Source organism: Osmerus eperlanus, chromosome 13 (assembly GCF_963692335.1).
Source record: "Osmerus eperlanus chromosome 13, fOsmEpe2.1, whole genome shotgun sequence".
NCBI classification, from domain to species: Eukaryota; Metazoa; Chordata; class Actinopteri; order Osmeriformes; family Osmeridae; genus Osmerus; species Osmerus eperlanus.
Window position 1 is genome coordinate 7385369 of NC_085030.1, and position 20730 is coordinate 7406098.

The following is a 20730-nucleotide window of genomic DNA, read 5'->3' on the forward strand; positions in this document are numbered from 1 at the left end:
TGTTTTAAATTGCCTCTCTGGCTTGCTTAGCCTGTCATGCAAGGAAAGGAAAGGATTAGTCTGCTCCCTCTCCAGAGACATACACTGTAGAGAGAGCTTTCCATTTACTCTAAACCAAAATTGCTGTTAAGCTGTCGAACTGTAACTCTTACAGGCAGCACCTACTGTATCACTCCCATTCATTATGGATACAGTCCTGAAGAGCCATCAAGGTTGTAATAAGCTCAGCCTAATGTAAACCCGCATTTGAAGTACTTTTTAGAGAGAACTCTTCCCTTTAAATCTGTCTGTATTTCACCCAGTGTTCTGCCACATAAAGACTGTCCCTCTCAATTTGTATTCTCAGTGGAGAAATGTAGAGTGTGCGTGACTAAACTTATGGTCCAAACTCGGCCATCGGTTGCCACAGATCATAAATCGTCTGGGAAATTGATAGGGAACACTGGATTCAGTTCATTGATCTCCTGCATTCAGCGAATTTCCCAGCTCAGTAAAGTGAGACAAGTCCAATGACTTTCTCTGGCAGCTTATGTATTGCTTTCTGCAGGCTGTCAGTGGAGGCAGAGAAGGCACTTGAGATGGCATCACTGTATTAAGAGGATGGTTCTACCCTGAATACAGATAAAGTAGAAATGGGACAGACTATCTTTGTGATGAACTAGTGAAGAACTGGGGGATTATAAAAAAAGAAATACAAAAACAGGACTTGTTTCTTTACTGTTTGATGCCTCTGAAAGTGGTTCCATTAAATCACCGGGTGTGATTAGACTAGTGAAAGGTATATATAGCCCAGCTTTCTCTAATCTAATGGCATTCAATCTGGGGACGGGAGCCTTGGATGATATATTGTCAGTATGCAGGTGTGCTGACGGTGCTTCTCCTTCACAGGGTGGGAAACCTGAGTTCTGGAAGAAACCTGACCAGAAAACCTGCTCACATGATGCAGATGGACCAATGATAGATAAGCAGCAGACTCCCAAGTTGAGGTAACAATAATTCTCAGATTGAGGAAATTATAGGAATATGTCAGATGTAGATAAACTGTTTGGTGGATGAAAATAATGGTAATCTATTAGTTTGATCAAGTGTGATGATAAAGTGGGACAACATTTGTAACAAGTTAATCACAATGTTATGTAAGACTCCAGTACAGTACCTCAGTAAAGTAAAAGCATCTGAACAGAAAGACAACCATGAGTGCAATGGACCTTTCAATGTTTGAGTGAATCATGTGTATGGCTCGTTGGTGTCAAAGGCTGAGCACCACTTACACTGTTGACGAGAGTTAGGAAAACCAACAGGGGTCAGTGCAGTTCAGTTTGGAGGTGAGATGACGACTGGCATCAGCCACATGGGCAGCTACAAGGCCACATACTTTGTCAATGCTAGTAAATACAGACAGCTCAAAGCAAAGAAGGGTTTGTTAAGTGTTTTGGGTGCTCCTGGCCTTGGAACAGTTGCCTTCTGATAAAGCACATTTGATAAGACTCCAACTGATGTATTTTTTAAGTAGTTTTGTTGTGACAAATCCCGTTTTTGTTTTCTCCAGCTGTCTTTAGCAATGTAGTTGACCAAGAGAGCCAGTCTTATCACCAGAATCCGGTTGTGGCAATAGACTTGGAGGATGACATAAGAACAAAGTGACCTGGTGTGTCTTGACTGGAGATACGTTGTCTGATAGGGCCCATAGATAACTTGGGTGAATAGTATCTGTAATATCCGGTTGCGAAATCAGAGAATGAGTCGTCAGTGTGTGTATTTAGGCTGTAGGCCTATGCATGTTGGGTCTACACCCTGACTCATTCTCTGATTTCGCAAGCAGCGCATTTGTATTACTTTACATTCCACTTCCCTGTCAGCTGAGTAGCCTAAACAAATCTTGCGCTCACATAATCTGAATAACCTACTACAACCTCAGACCATTTGCAGCAAAAAGAGATAGCCTACCTAGAATGATACTGTAACACCCAGAATGATTCATTCCTCATTTGAGGTATTGTCGCATTCAAATTAGTCACCTACCCACAGAGTAGATAGGCCTACACAGTAACATGCACAAGTCGTTCATGTTTCACAGCCAAAGTTATTTATTGTAGAAAGATGTCCTGTATGCTATAGCCATATGCTATTTAATTGTACCCACGAGGACATAACTTATCTTGTCCGTGTTTACCTTTTCCTTCCACTGTCCAAATTTAGCTTAGAAACATAAGCCCCGGCAGTAATCACCACGTGTTCTTCTTGGCTTCATCTTTCAAGTTACTAAGGCGACTATGCAAGCCATGCTGCGGTTGGTTGAGCAGCCATGACGTCAGATAAACATCGGGGATTCCTGCAGTGGGTAGCTGGAGGCTTCAAATTAGTTCAGACTTCAAGCGTCTCAGTGGACACGGACGAAGTTGAAAGGAAACTCTCGAGAAACATTTCGCCTAGCGCACTGGCGTTTGGTTTTCAAGGTCGCATTCAGTGCTGTCTATGTTTACTATTAAGCGTTTGCGAGTCGATGAAAGTGTTTCACTGAATTCTAAAAACAAAACTACATAGGCCTAACTATATGGCAAACTTCGGTAGAGGTCCTACCCGACAGCTATCACTCATAAACACCGTATTTAACTAGTGTACTCCCAAAAGAAGAACACTTTACAAAGGCCAAGACAACAGCCTTGCCACATGTAAGTTTTTTTTAAACATTTGTTGTGTTTTAAATATTGACAACCTTAAACCCTTGCAGAACATGCTTTATTAAATGTAAGGAATCAGTATCACCTAAATAATGTAATCAACTACTATGGTTGACTAAAATATAGTATTAACATGATAATAACATTACATTCATGTAATATATGATGAAAAGTTAACAGCACATTGACTTGTTTACCTTTCATGAGTTTGCATTCAGGGGCAGTACAACTGTCAGAGAAACAAACAATTCAAGTTTAAGTTGAATTTTTACAGGGGTCATATAATTCTACCACATGTAGGTCTATTGATATAAAAGTGTACACCCTTAACAAATAATTTACATGCTCTGACCTAATCCAACAACAGTGTTTGTAGGTCATTTATTTGTTAAAATGTAAATTTACAGTGCATCAAATGCATAGATACAGGAGTTAGTAAGTTACAGTCCAAACTGGACCAACAGGTTGTTGTTGTTTTTAAATGTCAAGGACAGTGCAGGTCCTGGAAACTTGCTGACCTATGCAGTGGATTTAGCCCTTTGGCTAGTTCTGAAAGTTCACTACTTTGTGTCAAACTTCACAATGTAAAGCGGAAAACGTGGGATGTTTCTTACTGTTAAGTTGGACCCAGTTCCCATTGCAGTGTGACTGTACCCCTTTGTAGATTGTGGGTTTCAATAAGGAGATCTTTCTGGTGTTTCTCACATTTGAGCACGATTCCCACAGCGTTGCAACTGGAACTGTGTCTTACTCTGTTCTGCCCAGCAGAGTGTGTATCAATATTGAAACAAGCTCTGTACCTCACCCCTCCAGGCTATCTCGATTGAACCTTTCAGTGGCCGTCATTGGCCTTTTTCCCAGGCCAGCCTATCAGCCGCACATGCTGAGCTGGTCTGACTGGAGTAGAGCGCACAGAGGGGATCAGTGACAGTGTGCAGACGTACTAGCGTCTCAAATGTCACCCCTCTCAGTTCTTTCAAGCCTTTGAAACCAGCAGGCGTCCCTTAAATAGATAAGCCTTTTATATTTACGTCTGGAGAGACGAGAGATGGGTAACCTGTAAGCAAGGTGTTTCTTATACTTATAGCACGCCTTCCCCAGTGAGTCAGCAAAACAAAGGTCTCCTCTAAGGAAGCTCAGGGGTAGGGAGATAGGGTAGAACACCCTGGCCTCAGCCTCAGATAGGAGGTTTTTATCCTCAGGGAATGCCAGTTTGAGCATGCTGGTGTACTCCCAGCGATGCTGTCATATGACACCATGTTTTGGAACACCAAAGGAAAACAGCATTTCTTTATGACATTTCATTCATAGGACTTATGGACCTCCTTTTCAATCATTGTAGATCAAAGATGAACTCCAGGATGAGAGGATGGATAGTGTAGCAGTGTAGCAGTGCTTCAGTGCATTCGAACAGGGATTTCAATAAAGTAAAACACCTTTTAGTAAAGCAGAACTGTGTGTCTGCTTGTTGTCCTCCAGAACGGCTGCCATGTTTCCTGATGCGCTGGAAGCAGCTGGGCGGGTGGAGGGTCTGCCCCTCTCCTGCCCCAACACCCTGCCCGACCCAGAGGAAGAGGATGGAGAAACTGAAGAGGGGAAGGGGCTTAAGAGGAGAGGCCGCTACCGACACAGCTTGCACATACTCAAACCATTCAGGATAAAACACAAGTAAGCACTGTGGCTTCACGGCTCGTTTGCAGCCATGACAGACAGACAGATAGACAGACAGATGGTCAGGCTGACAGGCAGATAGACAGACAGACATAGCTTGTTTCCTATACTGTGAGGAGTCTTACAGTATAGCTTAATACCATGCTTTTGGCCTAAGTGTTCCCAAGGTTCAGACCTATCACCCACCAACAGACCTCTCAGTGTTTCACTGATAAACGCTTGACTGATAAACTGGCCCTGAACTTTTTTCACTGCTCCCTCAGATTTCTATGAAGTGTGTGCAAACTGCTGTTCAAACACTGGGGTCTCAATTCATCTTTCATCCAGAGTGCAGGCTTTTTCTTTCTCTCTCAGGGGCCAGTGTGTTCTCATCTCTCGACATAACACCGTGAAGATGATGTTTTCTGGCAACTCTCTCTGTTTTCTAGGCACCAGCACCCAGTCGACAACGCTGGACTCTTTTCCTTCATGACTCTCCATTGGCTCTCCCCGTTGGCACTCAAGGCCTATAAGGCATCCAGTCTGTCCATTGATGATGTATGGGGCCTATCCTGTCACGAGGCTTCTGAAACTAACTGTCAGAGGTGAGTTCAGGAAACAGGCGTTCTCTCAGTTCAATAAGGCTGTTGTGTTTCCTCTTTGAGCAAACATTAATGGACAAACTTCACTTTTCTGGGGCTGCATGCGAGTGTACATAACAGGCGAGATAATGTTGGTGGGACAAACACCTGGTGGACTTCTGGGTAATGAGCAGGGCTGTGTGGCTGGGATTCCCTCGGTTTCCCAGGCTGTGTGTGTGTGTGTGACAGGGAGGTTGATGAACGTTGTGCCTCCCTCTCACTCCCCAGGCGAGATCTGGCGGAACGGTGTTATTAATAGTAGGGATTAGAGATTAGAGCAAGAGTTAGCTAGTCCAAGGAAGGATGTCCTTTAGAACAGTTATGTCATTAACCCTCATGCCTGGAACACACCACTCTCTCAGCCTATCTCATTAACTGTCCCTTTCACTGGAGTCCAGATCAGGTCTACTAGGCACCTGCCAAATGACTTTTTAGCAAACCTGTTTTAGACTCTGCTCTTGTGAAAGTGTAACTCTAAAGAATGACTGGACCATTATGAATGAACCCTAAGGATTTTCAGTATATGTTGTGAGTGTTAATCAAGACAAGAGTGTTCTTGAAAGGACTCTGCTGAGACTCTCTGGGTTATAAAACGTGAGGCACAATGTAATGTTTCTGGACCAAGGACACAGTCATCCCCAACCTGCTTCGCTAGTATGTGTTAGTGTGGAGCAAAGAGGTAGAATGGAGGGTATAACTGTGTGTTGACTTGGCTAGAACAGTTATGCAACAGCACATGCCCCTGCCCCAGGCAATGGGGGGATGGGAAGGCTATCCTGGGAGAGTTGACACTTGGAAGTGCTGAGTGAGGGAGGTGTTTGAGAGATGTGGACAGTTCTGCTTGGTAACAACAACTTCCTCAAATGTCTGTTTTACCATCAAGACTGTCCTAACGTGATTAGGTAAAGATTTAGCGTATGGCAGACACATTTTTGGCCACAGTCTATTGAACAATCTTATGAACTATCACTTTATGTACTGTTTTACATATACTTATTGTTTCATCAACCTTTTTAACATTGAGGTTGATATCAATTTCTAAAGCCGAAGGGCAGTTTTTCAGACTGGGCTGTAAATGGGAAGCATAAAGGCAGCTAATTGTAACTTCACAGTTAGCTTGGTTTGAATTAAAGTCATAATTATCAGCCAGTGGGAGAATTGGCTTAGCTTAATGTCCTATATGTCTCTGATAGGTTTTTAATAAACCCATTAAAGTGTAAATTAGGTTCTGCAGCTGGTCTTTTCCAGCTTTTTTAAGCCATTAGATGATACATTTAGTCAAAATGACATAGTTATGGGGCATTCAACAGCGTTGAAGGAATACATTAGTACATCTTCAGCATGTTTGGATGTACCTCACGCAGACGAATCATGTATGCGTCATCTGTCCAATATATTATTTAATGAGTCCAATCTATGGTAAATGACCGCCACAAAATGTCTAATTTTCACATATAATATTTTTGTCTTTCTCAATAGCAAATTCCCCCACCAATTCAGTCCACTTTTGTGTGAACTGAGTGGTCAGCACAACAATCCTTTGTCTGACCCCCCAAAAACATTCCATGGTATGCTAATGTAGCTAGTTTCACCAGAGGTAAATGTGGTGAGTGACATATTTTCCCCTCATGACTTGGGAATGTAACTGTTCCTCTCTTGTTCAGATTGGAGTCCTTATGGCACGATGAGCTGAAGAGAAAAGGCAAAGACGGAGCTTCCCTGACGCTGGCTTTCTGGAGGTTCTGTCAGACCCGCATGCTTGTGGCCATCTTCTCCCTCCTCCTCACCATGGTGGCCGGCTTTGTCGGGCCTGTAAGTACTCTGCAAAGTACACTACAAATCCCCCTTCTCCTCATTATTCTGCTGATGTGGTGAACAACTCCCCCTTAACTTATTCAGCCAGTGCTGTGGCTCAGAGTCCAAGTATTTTTTTTCAAACCGGTTTATCCTGTTCCACGCTGGGCTGGATATTGAAATGAAAACATACCAGAAGATTACAAAGCTTTAGATAGAGTGAAACCCATATTAAGACTCTCAGATTAGCCAGTGTGTACCCAGTCATGCTTTGGTCAAGAAATATGCTGTTCTTTCCAAACTGCCACACTTTCGGTTCAATATTCCCCCTTACAATACCCTTAAACCAAACTCAAACAATAGTGAGAGGAGAAGGGCTGACTGTGCAGTCCAAGGCTGCAGCTCTTCTTATTGTATTCAATCTTCATGAGCGGTAATTATGTTCGGAGTTCCCCAACTGGGATGTTACAGAGTGCTGGTATCCAGACTGCATGTGGTACTGTGTGTGTGTTCCCAATCTAATAGCATTAACTCCATTTACTTGTTCCACAATAACTCAGTTGTGTCACATTACCATCTGGGACTTCATGGTTTGTTGTCAGTTGTGCACATTTATTTGCACTAATACTATGTATTGTCCTGCATATGATCCTAAACACTAGTTATTATACTGCACATTGGACAAGCAACCTACACATTTCATATAGACTGTAAAGACGTTAATTACATGTTTAATGAATGTGCACAGAGGGTTAGGAATTTAGCATTCAGGGACACGTACACAGGATTTAATGTAGACCACTAGGAAACTCAAGAGGAGCAGGACGATTTGATGGTAAAGTTGAACCTTTTCTTCTGCAGTACTCTGTGTAACAGAACACGGTTGCCTGCTCCAGTCTCCAGACGCCTTCAGCACAGTCATGTCATACTTCTCCTTCTGATCTCTCTAATCTTCTCAAAATGTTCTCTCCTTCTCTTCTCTTTCATCGTCTTTCTGTCCATTCACCTCCTCCATCATCCCACTCTCACTTGCTGTCTCCTAAATCACGCTTTATCTTCTCCCTCTCCTTTTGTCCCTCCTTTTCCCTTCTCCTCTCTCCTCCTCCCTCTTCCCTCTCTCTTTCTCCCTCTCTTCTCCACCCTCGTCATTCTCTTCTCCCTCCTCCCTCTCTCCTCCCCCCTCTCCCACTCTCTCTTGCCTCCTCCCTCTCTCCTCCTCCCTCTCTCCTCCTCCCTCTCTCCTCTCCTCTCCCCTCCCCCACTCTCTCTTGCCTCCTCCCTCTCTCCTCCTCCCTCTCTCCTCCTCCCTCTCTCCTCCTCCCTCTCTCCTCTCCCCTCCCCCACTCTCTCTTGCCTCCTCCCTCTCTCCTCGTCCCTCTCTTCTCATCCCTTCTCCCTCTGTCCTCCTCCTCCTCCGCAGGCCGTCCTGGTGCGGGCTCTGTTGGAGTATTCCCAGAGCGCTGAGAGCTGGCTTCCCTATGGCCTCTCCCTGGTGGCTGGCATTTTCCTCATGGAGCTCATGCGCTCCTGGTCCCTGGCTCTAATGTGGGCTGTCAACTACCGTACCGCCGCCCGCCTACGGGGGGCAGCACTCACGTTCGCCTTCCAGAAGATCCTTCGCCTGCGCAGCACCAAAGACATCAGTGCTGGAGAGGTGGGTGTGGGGGGGTCACAGCCCAGCTCCAAATCCATCCCAGGAAACTGTTGTTTTGGCAATTCATTCAGACGGGAAAGGATTATGTCAACTTTGGCAATCGGACATTTGCCCTCAAATAACTCATTTGGTCGAGCGGAATGTCCAGCATATTGCTGTCATAAATAGAGCTAGGAGTCGATTTGGGCTTGGTAAACCATTGTCAAATATTTTACATAAGGAAGCGAGAGTCATTTTCCCTGTTTGAAATGTGTGCCTGTATTTCCAGTTGATCAACATCTGCTCCAGCGACGGCCAGAGGCTGTATGAGGCTGTGTCTGTGGGCTGTCTGCTGGCTGGGGGGCCACTGGTGGGCATCCTGGGGTTGTCTTACACAACCTACTTCCTGGGCCCTACGGCCCTGGTGGGATCAGCCATCTTCCTTATATTCTATCCCTTCATGGTATGGACTCATCGTCATCCATTTGTGTCTGGGCGTCATACAAAAACATGTAACTGTGGATGCTTTGGCTGTATTTTTAGATAACAGCAGGGTATAGTTACTCAATCATTAGCTATTTATGTGGCACGTTGACCATTTTCCAGCCACAAACCTCCTCTCATGACATCGACCGCATTGGAAGTTATTACAAGCTACATTGTTGTTGACAGGCCATTTTTCTTTCGAACACAACCTGGTATTTTTACCACTTTCTCCCTCCACCAAAAAAACTAACGTTCAGCCTGCCAATCTCTTGTCTAGTTTGGTCCTGTTATTCTTACATTTCATTCGGTAGCAGTGTGAGCCCTGACTAGAGACCTTGGGGGACTGTTAGTGATTTTCCCCAGGGCAACCCTGCAGTAATACCTGATGTATAACAGCAAGTGTCTGCTTCCATTTCCTCTGTCTGACACTCATTTCTCCTCTTTATTTCTTTCCCTCCCATCACCCTGTCTCTCTGTCTCCCCTCTCTCGTCTCTCCGGGGTCTGGACAGATGCTGGCCTCGCGTCTCACAGCGTATTTCCGCAGGAAGTGTGTGGTCGTGACTGACCAGCGCGTGAGGCTCATGAACGAGATCCTGGGCTGTATCAAGTTCATCAAGATGTACTGTTGGGAAGATGCCTTCGCCCAGAATGTCCACAGTGAGTGTCTGGCCAACATGTTTTCTGCCTGAGCTCAGTGACTCAGCAAGTTTCTTGGACTTCCTGTTTTAGGTCTAGATCAGGGAACTTGCAACTGGTTTTGTGTGTCTCATTTCTCTAGTCCCTTTTGATTTGTTAATCTGGGTTAAGGGTGAGGTCAAATTCGATTTCTCGTGCCTCAGGAAATCTACACCATTAGCTGAAAAATCCTCCAGTCATTCATTGAAGTTAAACTCTTCCCGTGAATTTACTGGAGAAGTCGAACTGACATTAAGTCAATGTCCATTATCTGCCATTGGCTACGACTCCAGCCATGTCTTGCACCATTATCAAGCCAACGCCTCAATCCCTCATGCCGCAGGGTTAAATTGAAAGGCATTTAAAGCTCTTTGATACCGTAAGGCCTTTCGAGGTTGTTCCACTTAGCTGAGAATTAGAGGGAGCGGTTTCTCACGAGGCCCTCCCATATATGTTGTGGATAACAATCATTCACTGCTTTTAATCATGGTTTTAATTATCCATGTGGACCTTGTTTCACATCACTGTTTCAGGATTACCTATTATTATGATAATGAATTGGGCATTCATCTAAGGGGCCAGCGAGTCGTAAGATTTGCAGTCAATTCTTTTTACTCACCCCTCAATTTGTTTTATTGTTCATCGGATGGCTTTATTACACATGGCTTTTACGTTTGCCTGGAATACATTGTCAGAGAAGAAATACGTGTATGATTGCAGTGAGTCAGTTGGGGGTTTGAAATGTTTTAGGAGGAGTGGTATTGTGGCTTCCCTAGAGCACAGTGTCCCCTTGGCAGTGGGAGACAGGGTTTGGCCAGGTGCCAGGACAGTGCTCTCAGGGGACTACTGAATGAGGCACATGCATTTGAACACAAACACGACCCACAGAAAGGGGGCAACTAAAGTTGGATGACTGCCAAGGGCCCACGAGACCTCCTCGTACCTTGTATGGTCGCGAGGCCCTGCTCGTTTCTTCTATTTTGGTCATCTTCCTCGTTTGTGTTGCAACGTTGACGTCTGGGCAGACGTGCTCAGTCAGCACAGTGGAAATGTACAGAGAAGTCACCAAGAGATTGCGGTGTAATATGACTCAAGGCTATTGTTCTCTCTCTTTCTCTCTCTCTCTCTCTCTCTCTCTCTCTTTTTCTCTTTTTCTCTTTTTCTCTCTTTCTCTTTCTCTTTCCTCTCTCTGCCATCCTCCTGCTACAGAGGTGCGTTCAGAAGAAAAGGGTATACTGGAGAAGGCTGGCTGTGTGCAGAGCCTCACAGTGGGCGTGGCTCCCATCGTCGTGGTAATAGCTAGCGTGTGCACGTTCACCTTACATATGGCGCTGGGCTACGATCTCAATGCTGCTCAGGTATGCATGTTCTATTGTAGTAGCCTCAGTAACTTTCACCAGTGTGTGCTTTATCTAATGAAATTACTGTTTTTGAACCCCTTCAGGCCTTCACTGTGGTGGCGGTCTTCAACTCCATGACCTTTGCCCTCAAGGTCACGCCATTAGCCGTGCGCTCTTTGTCAGAGGGTGCAGTGGCTGTCAAAAGATTTCAGGTCAGCATGTTTGAACACATTATTGGAAGCAGGAAGGAAAACACACTAGTCCAATTCCACACAGTAAACCACATCTCCCACATACATCTGTGTACATACAGAGGCTCTTCATGATGGAAGACCGAGAGGTCGTCACGGTAAAAATGGAGGATCCTGAGAACGCCGTGGAGTTCCGGGACGCAACGTTGGCGTGGGAGAAGGCCCGCGCCCCGGCGGCCAAACCCCCGACCCCGCCCAAGAAGCCCTTCAAGCGAGGGGGCATCTCCCGGGTCCTGCGCAGGGAGAAGCTGAGCTTGTACATCAGCACGGAGGACGGGAAGGGCGGCGGCGAGGGACCCAACGGGCAGAGCCTGCTCACGCACATGGAGCAGGAGAGCCCTCAGAGCACCATCTCCTCCACCCAGAGCATTAGACCCCCCCTCCACAAGACCCTGCATCGCATCGACCTGCGCGTGCGCCGGGTAAACCCCCCCGCTTAGACACACTCGCACGTTGCATATGTTTTTTGCACAGTAATCTTATGCTAAGGGTTTGTGATCTGATGTGCAGGGGGCACTGGTTGGAATCTGTGGGGGTGTAGGAAGTGGAAAGAGCTCGCTTCTGTCTGCTCTCCTTGGCCAGGTGAGATTCTACACTGTGACATAGGCCTAGCCCTACCTCACTCACATTTCTCTTCGCAAAGGAAACATGTTAGGTTGCTTTTACCAAGTCATAATACAATCGGTATTATTTATGAATAACCCATTTGGAGTGGAATGAAGCCAGCTGTGTTTCCACATGGATCCGTTGTGCTTGTTTTCAGATGACGCTTCTGGAGGGGACTGTGGCGGTGGGCGGGGGCTTTGCCTACGTCGCCCAGCAGGCCTGGATCCTCAACGACTCGCTGAAGGAGAACATCCTGTTTGGGAAGGAGTATGACTCAGCCAAGTAAGAAACATCAAAGTGCCGGGCGCAGCAACTTGCATACAGTGAAGAGGACTCATTCTGAAGTGATGTCTCTGTGTGTTCTGTTAGGTACAATGCTGTGCTGGAAGCCTGCTGTCTTGTTCCCGATCTTCTAGACCTGCCTTACGGAGACATGACCGAGGTACCTGCGGTTTCTCCTCAGGGCTCTAATTACAACCTGATGCCATGTTCAACTTTACAACTCCACTATCCCTCTCCAAAGCCTCTTTGGTGTGGCCCCAGTAGGAAGGCCTGACGTAGATGTGTCCCTGCAGATAGGGGAGAGGGGTGCCAACCTGAGCGGAGGCCAGCGTCAGAGGGTGAGTCTGGCACGCGCCCTGTACAGCAACCGCCCCCTTCTGCTGCTGGACGACCCCCTCAGTGCCGTCGACGCCCACGTCGGCTCCCACCTCTTCCACAAAGCCATCCGCGGAGCCTCCAAGGACAAGACCATCCTGTTCGTAACGCACCAGCTGCAGGTGAGGGGACCGTCTGACAGGCGCTGTACAACCCCGTCACCCGCTCAACATTCTTCTGTCTGAAGAATATGAAATTGCCCTAAGTTCCTTTTTCTTTTATCAATGTGAACACCAATGTGAAGGGAGCAGTTATATCCGTGACCTTTCTTAGAGGAGTGACATTTGTGTGAATGGGCTTAGTCTGGGATTTCTTATCAAGGGGAAATTGGTCTCCAATTTGATGGCATTCACACCCGTGTTCCTGCACTACCATTCTCAGTACCTGTCAGAGTGTGACGAGGTGATTCTGATGAGGGACGGGCAGATTGCAGAGCATGGCACCCACGCCCAGCTAATGGGCAGAGGGCGAGACTATGCCAGCCTCTTCAACAGCATGCAGCAGGAGGTAAGGCACAGGGTGCCCGACACTGCTGTCTGGGAAAAAGCACCAGAGCCACCCCCTCACAATAACATCGTACATCACCGCCTGAATTAAACATGAGGGGGGACAGCCGAGCGGGTGGCGAGGAAATGTTAATGCATACAGGCCTTTCATTATTTATGCACACATTGATTTACCGGTGTAGACCACTAAAGACCCTGTCACCAATACCTCTGTTTAAATGACTTAGTGGGCTTTGTTATGGCGGATAGATTTGTGGCGGCCTCTTTTCAAAGCTTCACCTCTTTCTCTCTCTTTCTCTCTCTGTTTCTCTCTCTCTCTCTGGTTGTCACAGGACCTGGTGAGAAAGAACCTGATGAACAAGGAAGGGAGAGCGGCAGAGGGAAAGGTCGAGACCACCGTCGTCGCCAAGGCTGCCAGACCACCAGCGGAGAACAGGAAAGGAGGTGAGACCTGCCCAACACTCCGAATAATGTCCCGGAAAAAACTTGTTTCAAAAGGTTCACAGGCTTCTCTGTTCCCTCGTTCATTCTTTTGGTTTGTTTCTTTCCTTTTTCTTCTCCCTCCTCAGACCAGCTCATGAAGGCTGAGGAGAGAGGTTCGGGTGCAGTGGACTGGTCCGTGTATGCGGCCTACATCAAAGCTGCAGGAGGTCCTTTAGCCCTCACCTTCAACATGTTCCTCTTCCTCTCCACCACCGGTAGCATAGCCTTCAGCAACTGGTGGCTCAGCTACTGGATTCGCCAGGGCGGAGGGGTCAGTCTGCACTCGATTCAATCACTCTCCTTGTTTTGTATATGTGCCTTGTTGGCGCTCATTTACAGAAAACAGCCGGACAGTTGTCAGTATTCTATCATACATGAATGTGTTTAATGAAATCCAAACGTGGTAGTTGCTTCACCAAACCTATTGGCACTGTTGATTAAAAAAGGAGGACTAGCAGTGTAACAGGTGTGTTGCAAAACTGACGATGTTTTGAGAAAGAAATGTGTTTGGGATGGCAACATAATTCTGACTGCCTCCATCGGTGTTTGACTGATCACTCAGCCGGGAGTTCTCTCATTCACTCGATAGAAAAGCCTCGTTCAGAGACAGTGTTTTTCCTTCATGGTAATTTGTCGTTCCATCTGCCCTCAGAACTCATCGTTAGTCCTGGAGAACGAAACGGTGGCAGGCAACAGCATGACGCTGAACCCTCACATGAAGTACTACTCTACTGTGTACGTGGCGTCTATGGGAGCAGCCCTGCTCTTGAAGACAATGCGAGGGCTTGTGTTCGTCAAGGTAAGCACCCCAGCTGTCACCTGAACATGTCCTGGCCTTTTTTCTCCAAACACGCCTTCATAATTTAGCTTTTCCTTGGTGTACTCTGGCCTTTGAAAGGGAAAGTGAAAAGTTAATAGGCATTGTTGTACAACCTTTGCTTGCTCTAATTTTCTTTCTCTCATCCTTTTGAGTTCTCAGAGTTTCAGTTCTTTAATTGAAAGTGCCTGCAGGCTAAATCCATTTATCTGTCCACTGCCATGACTTGCAGCTTTAGAGGTTGTGTGTGTGTGTGTGTGTGCAGACTGTGTGTGCTGTCTGTGACGTAGGTGAGTGTGTGTGTGTGCCTTTGCTTGTGGGTGAGGGTGTGTGTTCGTGTGTGTGTGTGTGTATGTCTGTGTATGCCCCCTTTTCTTTGCTAACCCTTCTTGACAGCAAGTTGCAGAGGTTAGGTCCCAGCATAATTGTGTGTTTGCAAAATTTCAGATAGCTAATCTTTTTTTTCTTTACCCCTGGCTGTGATGAGATCATTTGCAGTGCTGAATATTCCATTAATAGAATTAATGTGTTCTCTCCTGCCAAAAGTAATTTATGTCCACATGGCATGACTTCCCACAAGCGTTCACTTAGACATTGGGGTCACAGCCTTTAAGTGTCAGCGTCCCAGGCACTCATTTATGAATCGGGATTTGACAGAACAAGAAAAAAAGTGTTGTGTAAAACAATGTCCCAAAACGTGAGTAAATTTAACATATGGCTAGCTAACATTAGCAGCTTGTCATGTGAGTGTTACAATGTGTACATAACTGTGTACGATAGTAACACTTCCCAAATGCCAGTATTTATTTATACAGTTTTTGGCATCTGTTAGTGTTTTCTTTTTTCTAGAAGCACCCTCTGGTCGCTTTCTGTTTACCAATGTTGTGATTGTTTTCATGCGTTTGTTTGTTTGTCTCCTCATTCCAAACCCCTGTGTTTCTGCCTGCCAGTGCACTGTGAGAGCAGCCTCCGTCCTCCACGACAAGCTGTTCCGCCAGCTCCTCCTCAGCCCCATGCGCTTCTTCGACACCACACCTCTGGGTCGCGTCCTCACCCGCTTCTCCCGAGACATGGACGAGGGTGAGTCCTGATGTGTCTTGACGTACTCTCGACACTCGCTCTCAGTACACACACACACCCATGCATTCACACGCACACCCAAACACACACACACACAGGCACACATGCACGCACACACACACACAGCCAGTGGGACACCACATGTGATCTGACACCATGCTCTTTCCTGTGCTATTTCCCCCCTCAGTGGATGTGCGTCTGACCATGCAGGCTGAGATGCTTCTCCAGAACATGACCCTGGTCCTCTTCTGTCTGGGCATGGTGGGCATCGTCTTCCCATGGTTCCTGCTCTCCATCCTGCCACTTGGAGTCTTCCTCTTTGTCATCAACCGCATCTCCAGGTCAGACTTCCATGATGCCATCAGCTCCCAGTTCCTAAGATGCTGTTTGCTGTTTGGTGTCAAGCTTACACTGTGTAAGCTTGACACCTGTTTGGTGCACAGCTTTCATAGTTATAAAACACCAAAAGACAGTACCTTCTGCAACACGGAATTATACAACAGCTAGAAGTGTACAAATGTACCTATGCTCCAAGACAATTGGATGATGAAAAACGTTTTTTGACTGAAATATATAACGATACCACAGGCTTTCTTCCCATTCTCAAAAATATACCGAAATATTATTCAAATTCATTCCTGTAGCATCCATGTGTGACATGGCTGATAAGATCACACACAGCTCAAAAAAAGACTTCTCTTGAAGTGGCTCTTGGTGATCGAGAGAGGAAACAGCCTGTCTGCATAAACATGTTGGTTCAGGTAACAGGCTCGGAACGAGGGGATGTCATGTTCTCCCCAGACCTTCCCTCTCTCTCTCTCCCCACTCTTCTTTTTAGGAGAAATCGGGATGATTCATGGGGAACTTGTTATTCACATGCACAGTCCAGCCATTTCTGTGTCTAAATGTAGCAAACCACACCACCTTTGTCAAATAAGCACTCTCTCTCGCACATCCCCGTGGAGTCTGTGTCCAGTCCTGTAGCGTAGGTGTGTGACAAGGCTTATAAAATCACACATAAATCAGACGCTGAGCCCAGAAATGACCGAAGGTCTGCCAGGAAATGTGGGCCCTGCCTTTTGCAGGATACGACTCCCGTGTGTGCTTTCAAATCACCGCCACCGCACCGTAGCTTTTTTCGCCACCGCTACCTCACTTATTTTCTCTTCTGTTGCATTCACTTGTTATGACCTTTCTCTCTAACCGGGACAGTCTACCTTCTGTCTCCTCTCCAGGGTTCTGATCCGTGAGCTGAAGAGATTGGAGAACATTAGCCTATCGCCATTCACCTCCCACATCACCAGTAGCCTCCAGGGCTTATCAACCATCCACGCCTATGGCCGAGGGGACGATTTTCTTCACAGGTATAACCGCTTCATCTGCTTAGTAGGACAGGAAGCTCTAGGAAGTACAGAACGTCCTAGAAATGCCCTTCGGTGGTGCGCCCAGCCCCGTATAGAGGTGTTTCTCAAGTCTATCTCTGTTTCTCAGGTACGAGGCTTTGCTGGACACCAACCAGGCCTCCCACTACCTCTTCAGCTGTGCTATGCGCTGGCTGGCTGTGCGACTGGACCTGATCAGCATCACCCTCATCACATCTGTAGCTCTCCTCATCGTCTTCATGCACAACCAGATACCTCCAGCATATGCAGGCTTGGCTATATCCTATGCTGTGCAGGTACATGCATGCGTAAACGTACACAAACACACGCACACCCCCTCGACTGCACCATCATTCTCATTTACCGTAGAGCACATTTTTGGCATGTGTTGTTCACATGATAGGGCATGTTCTGACTCGTCCTGCTGGGAATGTGTCTGTGGTCAGGGTTTTCTCCTTGCACGACACCGTACATGTTTTATTACGCTCCATTCATCATTTTGCCATTTAATGACCATAGGTATGGGATCGCACACGGAGCAATATGAAATTAAAATTGATTGGACGGCCCCTAAAAAGGAGTCTTATCAGCATAGCTGTCTAAAGGGGTTATAAATGTTCATCGTTTATCCAGCCCTTTTATTTCAGCGTATCGTTGTACAATAGGGTTAGCATGTTTTTACTGTAACTGGGCGTGAGGATGTTAATCATTGACGCTGACCTTTCACCACGTTATCTCTCTCTCTCTCTTTCTCTCTCCAGCTTACTGGTCTGTTTCAGTTCACCGTGAGGCTGCTGTCCGAGACCGAAGCTCGGTTTACGTCAGTAGAGAGGATCAATCATTACATAAAGGTAGGAGCCTTAATGATGTGGCCGTCTGCCAACACCACAGGGTGAACATGTGCCGCTGCAGGGAAGGCGTACACAAGCACACACTCTTCCAGGCACTAACATGGAAATCCAAATGCCCAACCACAACACTATCCATGTTCCAAATGCACGCCACAACCAGATCATTTGAGAAAACGCAAACATGTGAAAACTAAGGCCATCCAGGTGTGGCTGAGCAGTTGGCCACAGTTCAGTCCAGGAAGCAGGAAGTGTGCGACGAGCACACAGCAGGAAGCAGAAGGAACCCTGTGTGCGGCCCCACACACTTCATAGCACACGACTGAGCTTATTCCACACAACACTCATCAAAGCATAAAGATCCTAAGACCAGTGGAACTTTTACTCCCTCCGGAGCCTAGTTAATTTGGAGCGTTCTACAGAAGACATTGCTGGCGAGAGGCAGGGGGTCTTAGCTCCAGGGTGGGAGATGCAGAGATTAACATCCAAAACCGTCTCCTCTCTTCTATTCTCTCAGAACCTAGAGAGTGAGGCGCCCAGAAGCATCCCTGGGCCGTCTTCTCCTGCCCCCTGCTGGCCGCACGAGGGACGCATCTTGTTCCAGGACGTGGAGATGCGTTACCGTGACGACCAGCCGCTGGTCCTCAAAAAACTCTCTTTTAACATCATGCCAGAGGAGACCATTGGCATTGTGGGTCGCACTGGATCAGGTAATTGGAAAAAAATATCCTCTACTTCTTAGCTATTTTCTTACATCGAAAAATGTGCAGTTGGTATTTTTCATGAAGGTGTGTATCATCGTTCTGTATTCTCTCTCTCTGCACCTAGGAAAGTCCTCCCTCGGCGTGGCTCTGTTCAGACTGGCCGAGCTGACCGGAGGCTCCATCATCATTGACGGCATTGATATTGCTCAGATTGGCCTGGATGACCTGAGAAGCAAGCTGTCCATCATTCCACAAGAGCCCGTTCTTTTCATCGGCACTGTCAGGTACTATCAGGAGAAGGGTCACTCATCGTTTGATAACTACAGTTGCTACGTATCTAAATGTCCATAATGATGGAGTAATTTTTGTTTTCCTCCTGCTAACAGGTCCAATCTCGACCCATGGGGTCAATACTCGGATGAACAAATTTGGGACGCACTTGAAAGGACCCATATAAAGGAAATGGTAGGTAGAAATGAAAAGGCCCAAATTGATCTATCATAAAAATAGGCCAATCACTGATGTTTAAACCTCTTTTTACGTCTTTCTATCTCCAGATCAGCCAACTGCCCCACTCCCTCTCTTCAGAGGTGATGGAGAATGGAGATAACTTCTCCGTCGGAGAGAGACAGCTGTTGTGTGTGGCACGAGCTCTGTTGAGACACAGCAAGGTAACGAGGGTCTTGACCAGCGCCCGAGCACACCACACCTTCAATGGCGTAACATCACCACCACATGGCCAGTAGTGTAACTACATCCCTTTGATGTTGAGCCGCATCAACTGTTGTAATGTGATTTGCAGGTCTTTTTTAAAACTGTGATAAATGATGTAATTCCTTATTGAAGGTGCACCAAGTAAGCTTCATACCTACATGTGATGTCTCCTAGATCCTTCTGTTGGACGAGGCAACGGCAGCCATAGACACAGAGACAGACCGGCTAATCCAGGAGACCATCCGGGAGTCTTTTGTTGGGTGCACCACTCTGGTTATTGCTCATCGCCTCAACACTGTGCTCAGTTGTAAACGAGTTATGGTGTTGGACCACGGACAGGTGAGCCAGCCTGCCCCTCCCTGTTTGCTTGTCCTCCTTAAGATTTCTCTGAGGGAAAGATAGATGTGATGGTTTTGCTTATATTGTGTTTCTGCATCGCAAAAGATTTTGGAGTTCGACTCCCCCTCTGCATTGCTGGCAGATGAGAACTCCAGATTCCGTGCCATGATCCAAGCATCGGATGGCAAGATGAGTGAAACCCACCAGAGCTGAACTGCTCCAGACTCCAGGACTCAGCTGACAATAACCCAACTCAACAAAATGTCCTTTTAAAAGCAATGTGGAGGTTTGCTCAAAAGCTGCTTGGTGTACAGACTGTTGATTTGATAAACCAAAGCCTCTGATGACCATGCTGTAAAGTCACACCATAGATGTCAATCATATATCTCCTACAGTATGTATTTGCAGGATCTGAGTGTGTATTCAGCTGATCTTTGCTGCTGTCAAAAGAGTTAAAGTCCCGGAGGCCAAAAGAGCAGACGCAATAGCCTGAGAGCATTGACTCTTACAATGACACTTTATATTTCATGATGAAACACTGAAGACCATGAAAGTCCCCCTTTCCCCTGTCTCTAGGAGGCGAACTAGGAGATACAATCGCATTTGTTGCAATAGTTTGAAATCCACACACAAAGTAGTAGAAATTATACTTAGAAGTAGCTTTTCTGACTAAACTGACAGAAGACTGGATTGCATTAAACTGTCATTATCATATTACAACAATGCATTTCCCCCTATCAAATAACTGTACCAAAGTGTCCAGTCCACTTTAATGTCAGGAATATGCATTTTCAAAAGTACTGTCCTTTTTTATCAGGTTTATTAGATTGTTATATAGTATAGACAATATAATTTCCGAAAGTTATTGCAGATGCAGTATGTGTGCCTATACAGTTACAGTTGAGATTTGTCATGTAGTCCACTGGACCTTTAAGCTGTTATGTGAAGATTTGCTCATATTTTGTTCTCGTATAGGTGAATCAAAGGTATTTATCTAAATGCAGGTATTTTAAAATTATGGTATCTCTTGTATTTCTGCAGGGACCATGTTTGTAGGTACATCTGATGGATTATTTTTGATCCTCATGCGTAACATTTTTTTATGTAATATTTTATTGTACATACATTTAGATACGTTGAGATTATATCAATATGGAATTATGACAGGAATAATTAATGGCACAATGTTGAAACTATAATGAACAATTCAGTGTTTTGTTATCTTTTGGGATTGTAAACATCTGCCTTAAAACTAACACTGATCAAAGGTTGAGTGCAATAATGCAGAAATGGACAAGATTGCCTTGTAAAACGTGAGATTGTAATTTGTATAATTTTTATATCTGTAAAGTTTTGATAATATGAAATAAAAATGCTTTAGCAATAAAGATATTTTTTATACATGTGCAAATGTGTCCTATTTTGTATCCATATTGCGTCTA

At 45.9% G+C, this 20730-nt stretch overlaps 1 protein-coding gene across 1 annotated transcript; it reads left to right on the forward strand.

The window, feature by feature from the left end:
• Window positions 1-2368: 2368 nt before the first annotated feature.
• wu:fb13g09 (ATP-binding cassette sub-family C member 5) lies at window positions 2369-20687 on the forward strand. The gene is made up of 29 exons (XM_062476171.1): window positions 2369-2672; window positions 4161-4349; window positions 4781-4936; window positions 6637-6784; window positions 8187-8420; window positions 8689-8862; window positions 9396-9543; window positions 10771-10919; window positions 11006-11113; window positions 11215-11574; window positions 11663-11734; window positions 11916-12040; window positions 12128-12200; window positions 12334-12537; window positions 12797-12922; window positions 13254-13365; window positions 13491-13675; window positions 14057-14203; window positions 15172-15301; window positions 15489-15642; window positions 16537-16665; window positions 16793-16979; window positions 17445-17534; window positions 18049-18241; window positions 18360-18519; window positions 18622-18700; window positions 18793-18906; window positions 19124-19288; window positions 19394-20687. The coding sequence occupies exons 2-29, from the start codon at window positions 4171-4173 to the stop codon at window positions 19499-19501; spliced, it is 4209 nt and encodes a 1402-aa protein (XP_062332155.1). The 5' UTR covers window positions 2369-2672; window positions 4161-4170; the 3' UTR covers window positions 19502-20687.
• Window positions 20688-20730: the final 43 nt, after the last annotated feature.

Bases quoted from the DNA above. Each gene is read 5' to 3' on its own strand.
- wu:fb13g09 (XM_062476171.1), top strand. From the start codon at position 4,171: ATGTTTCCTGATGCGCTGGAAGCAGCTGGGCGGGTGGAGGGTCTGCCC. The intron at 12,923-13,253 runs GTAAGGCACAGG...TGGTTGTCACAG, and splicing joins TCAACAGCATGCAGCAGGAG to GACCTGGTGAGAAAGAACCT. The intron at 18,520-18,621 runs GTACTATCAGGA...TCCTGCTAACAG, and splicing joins CTTTTCATCGGCACTGTCAG to GTCCAATCTCGACCCATGGG.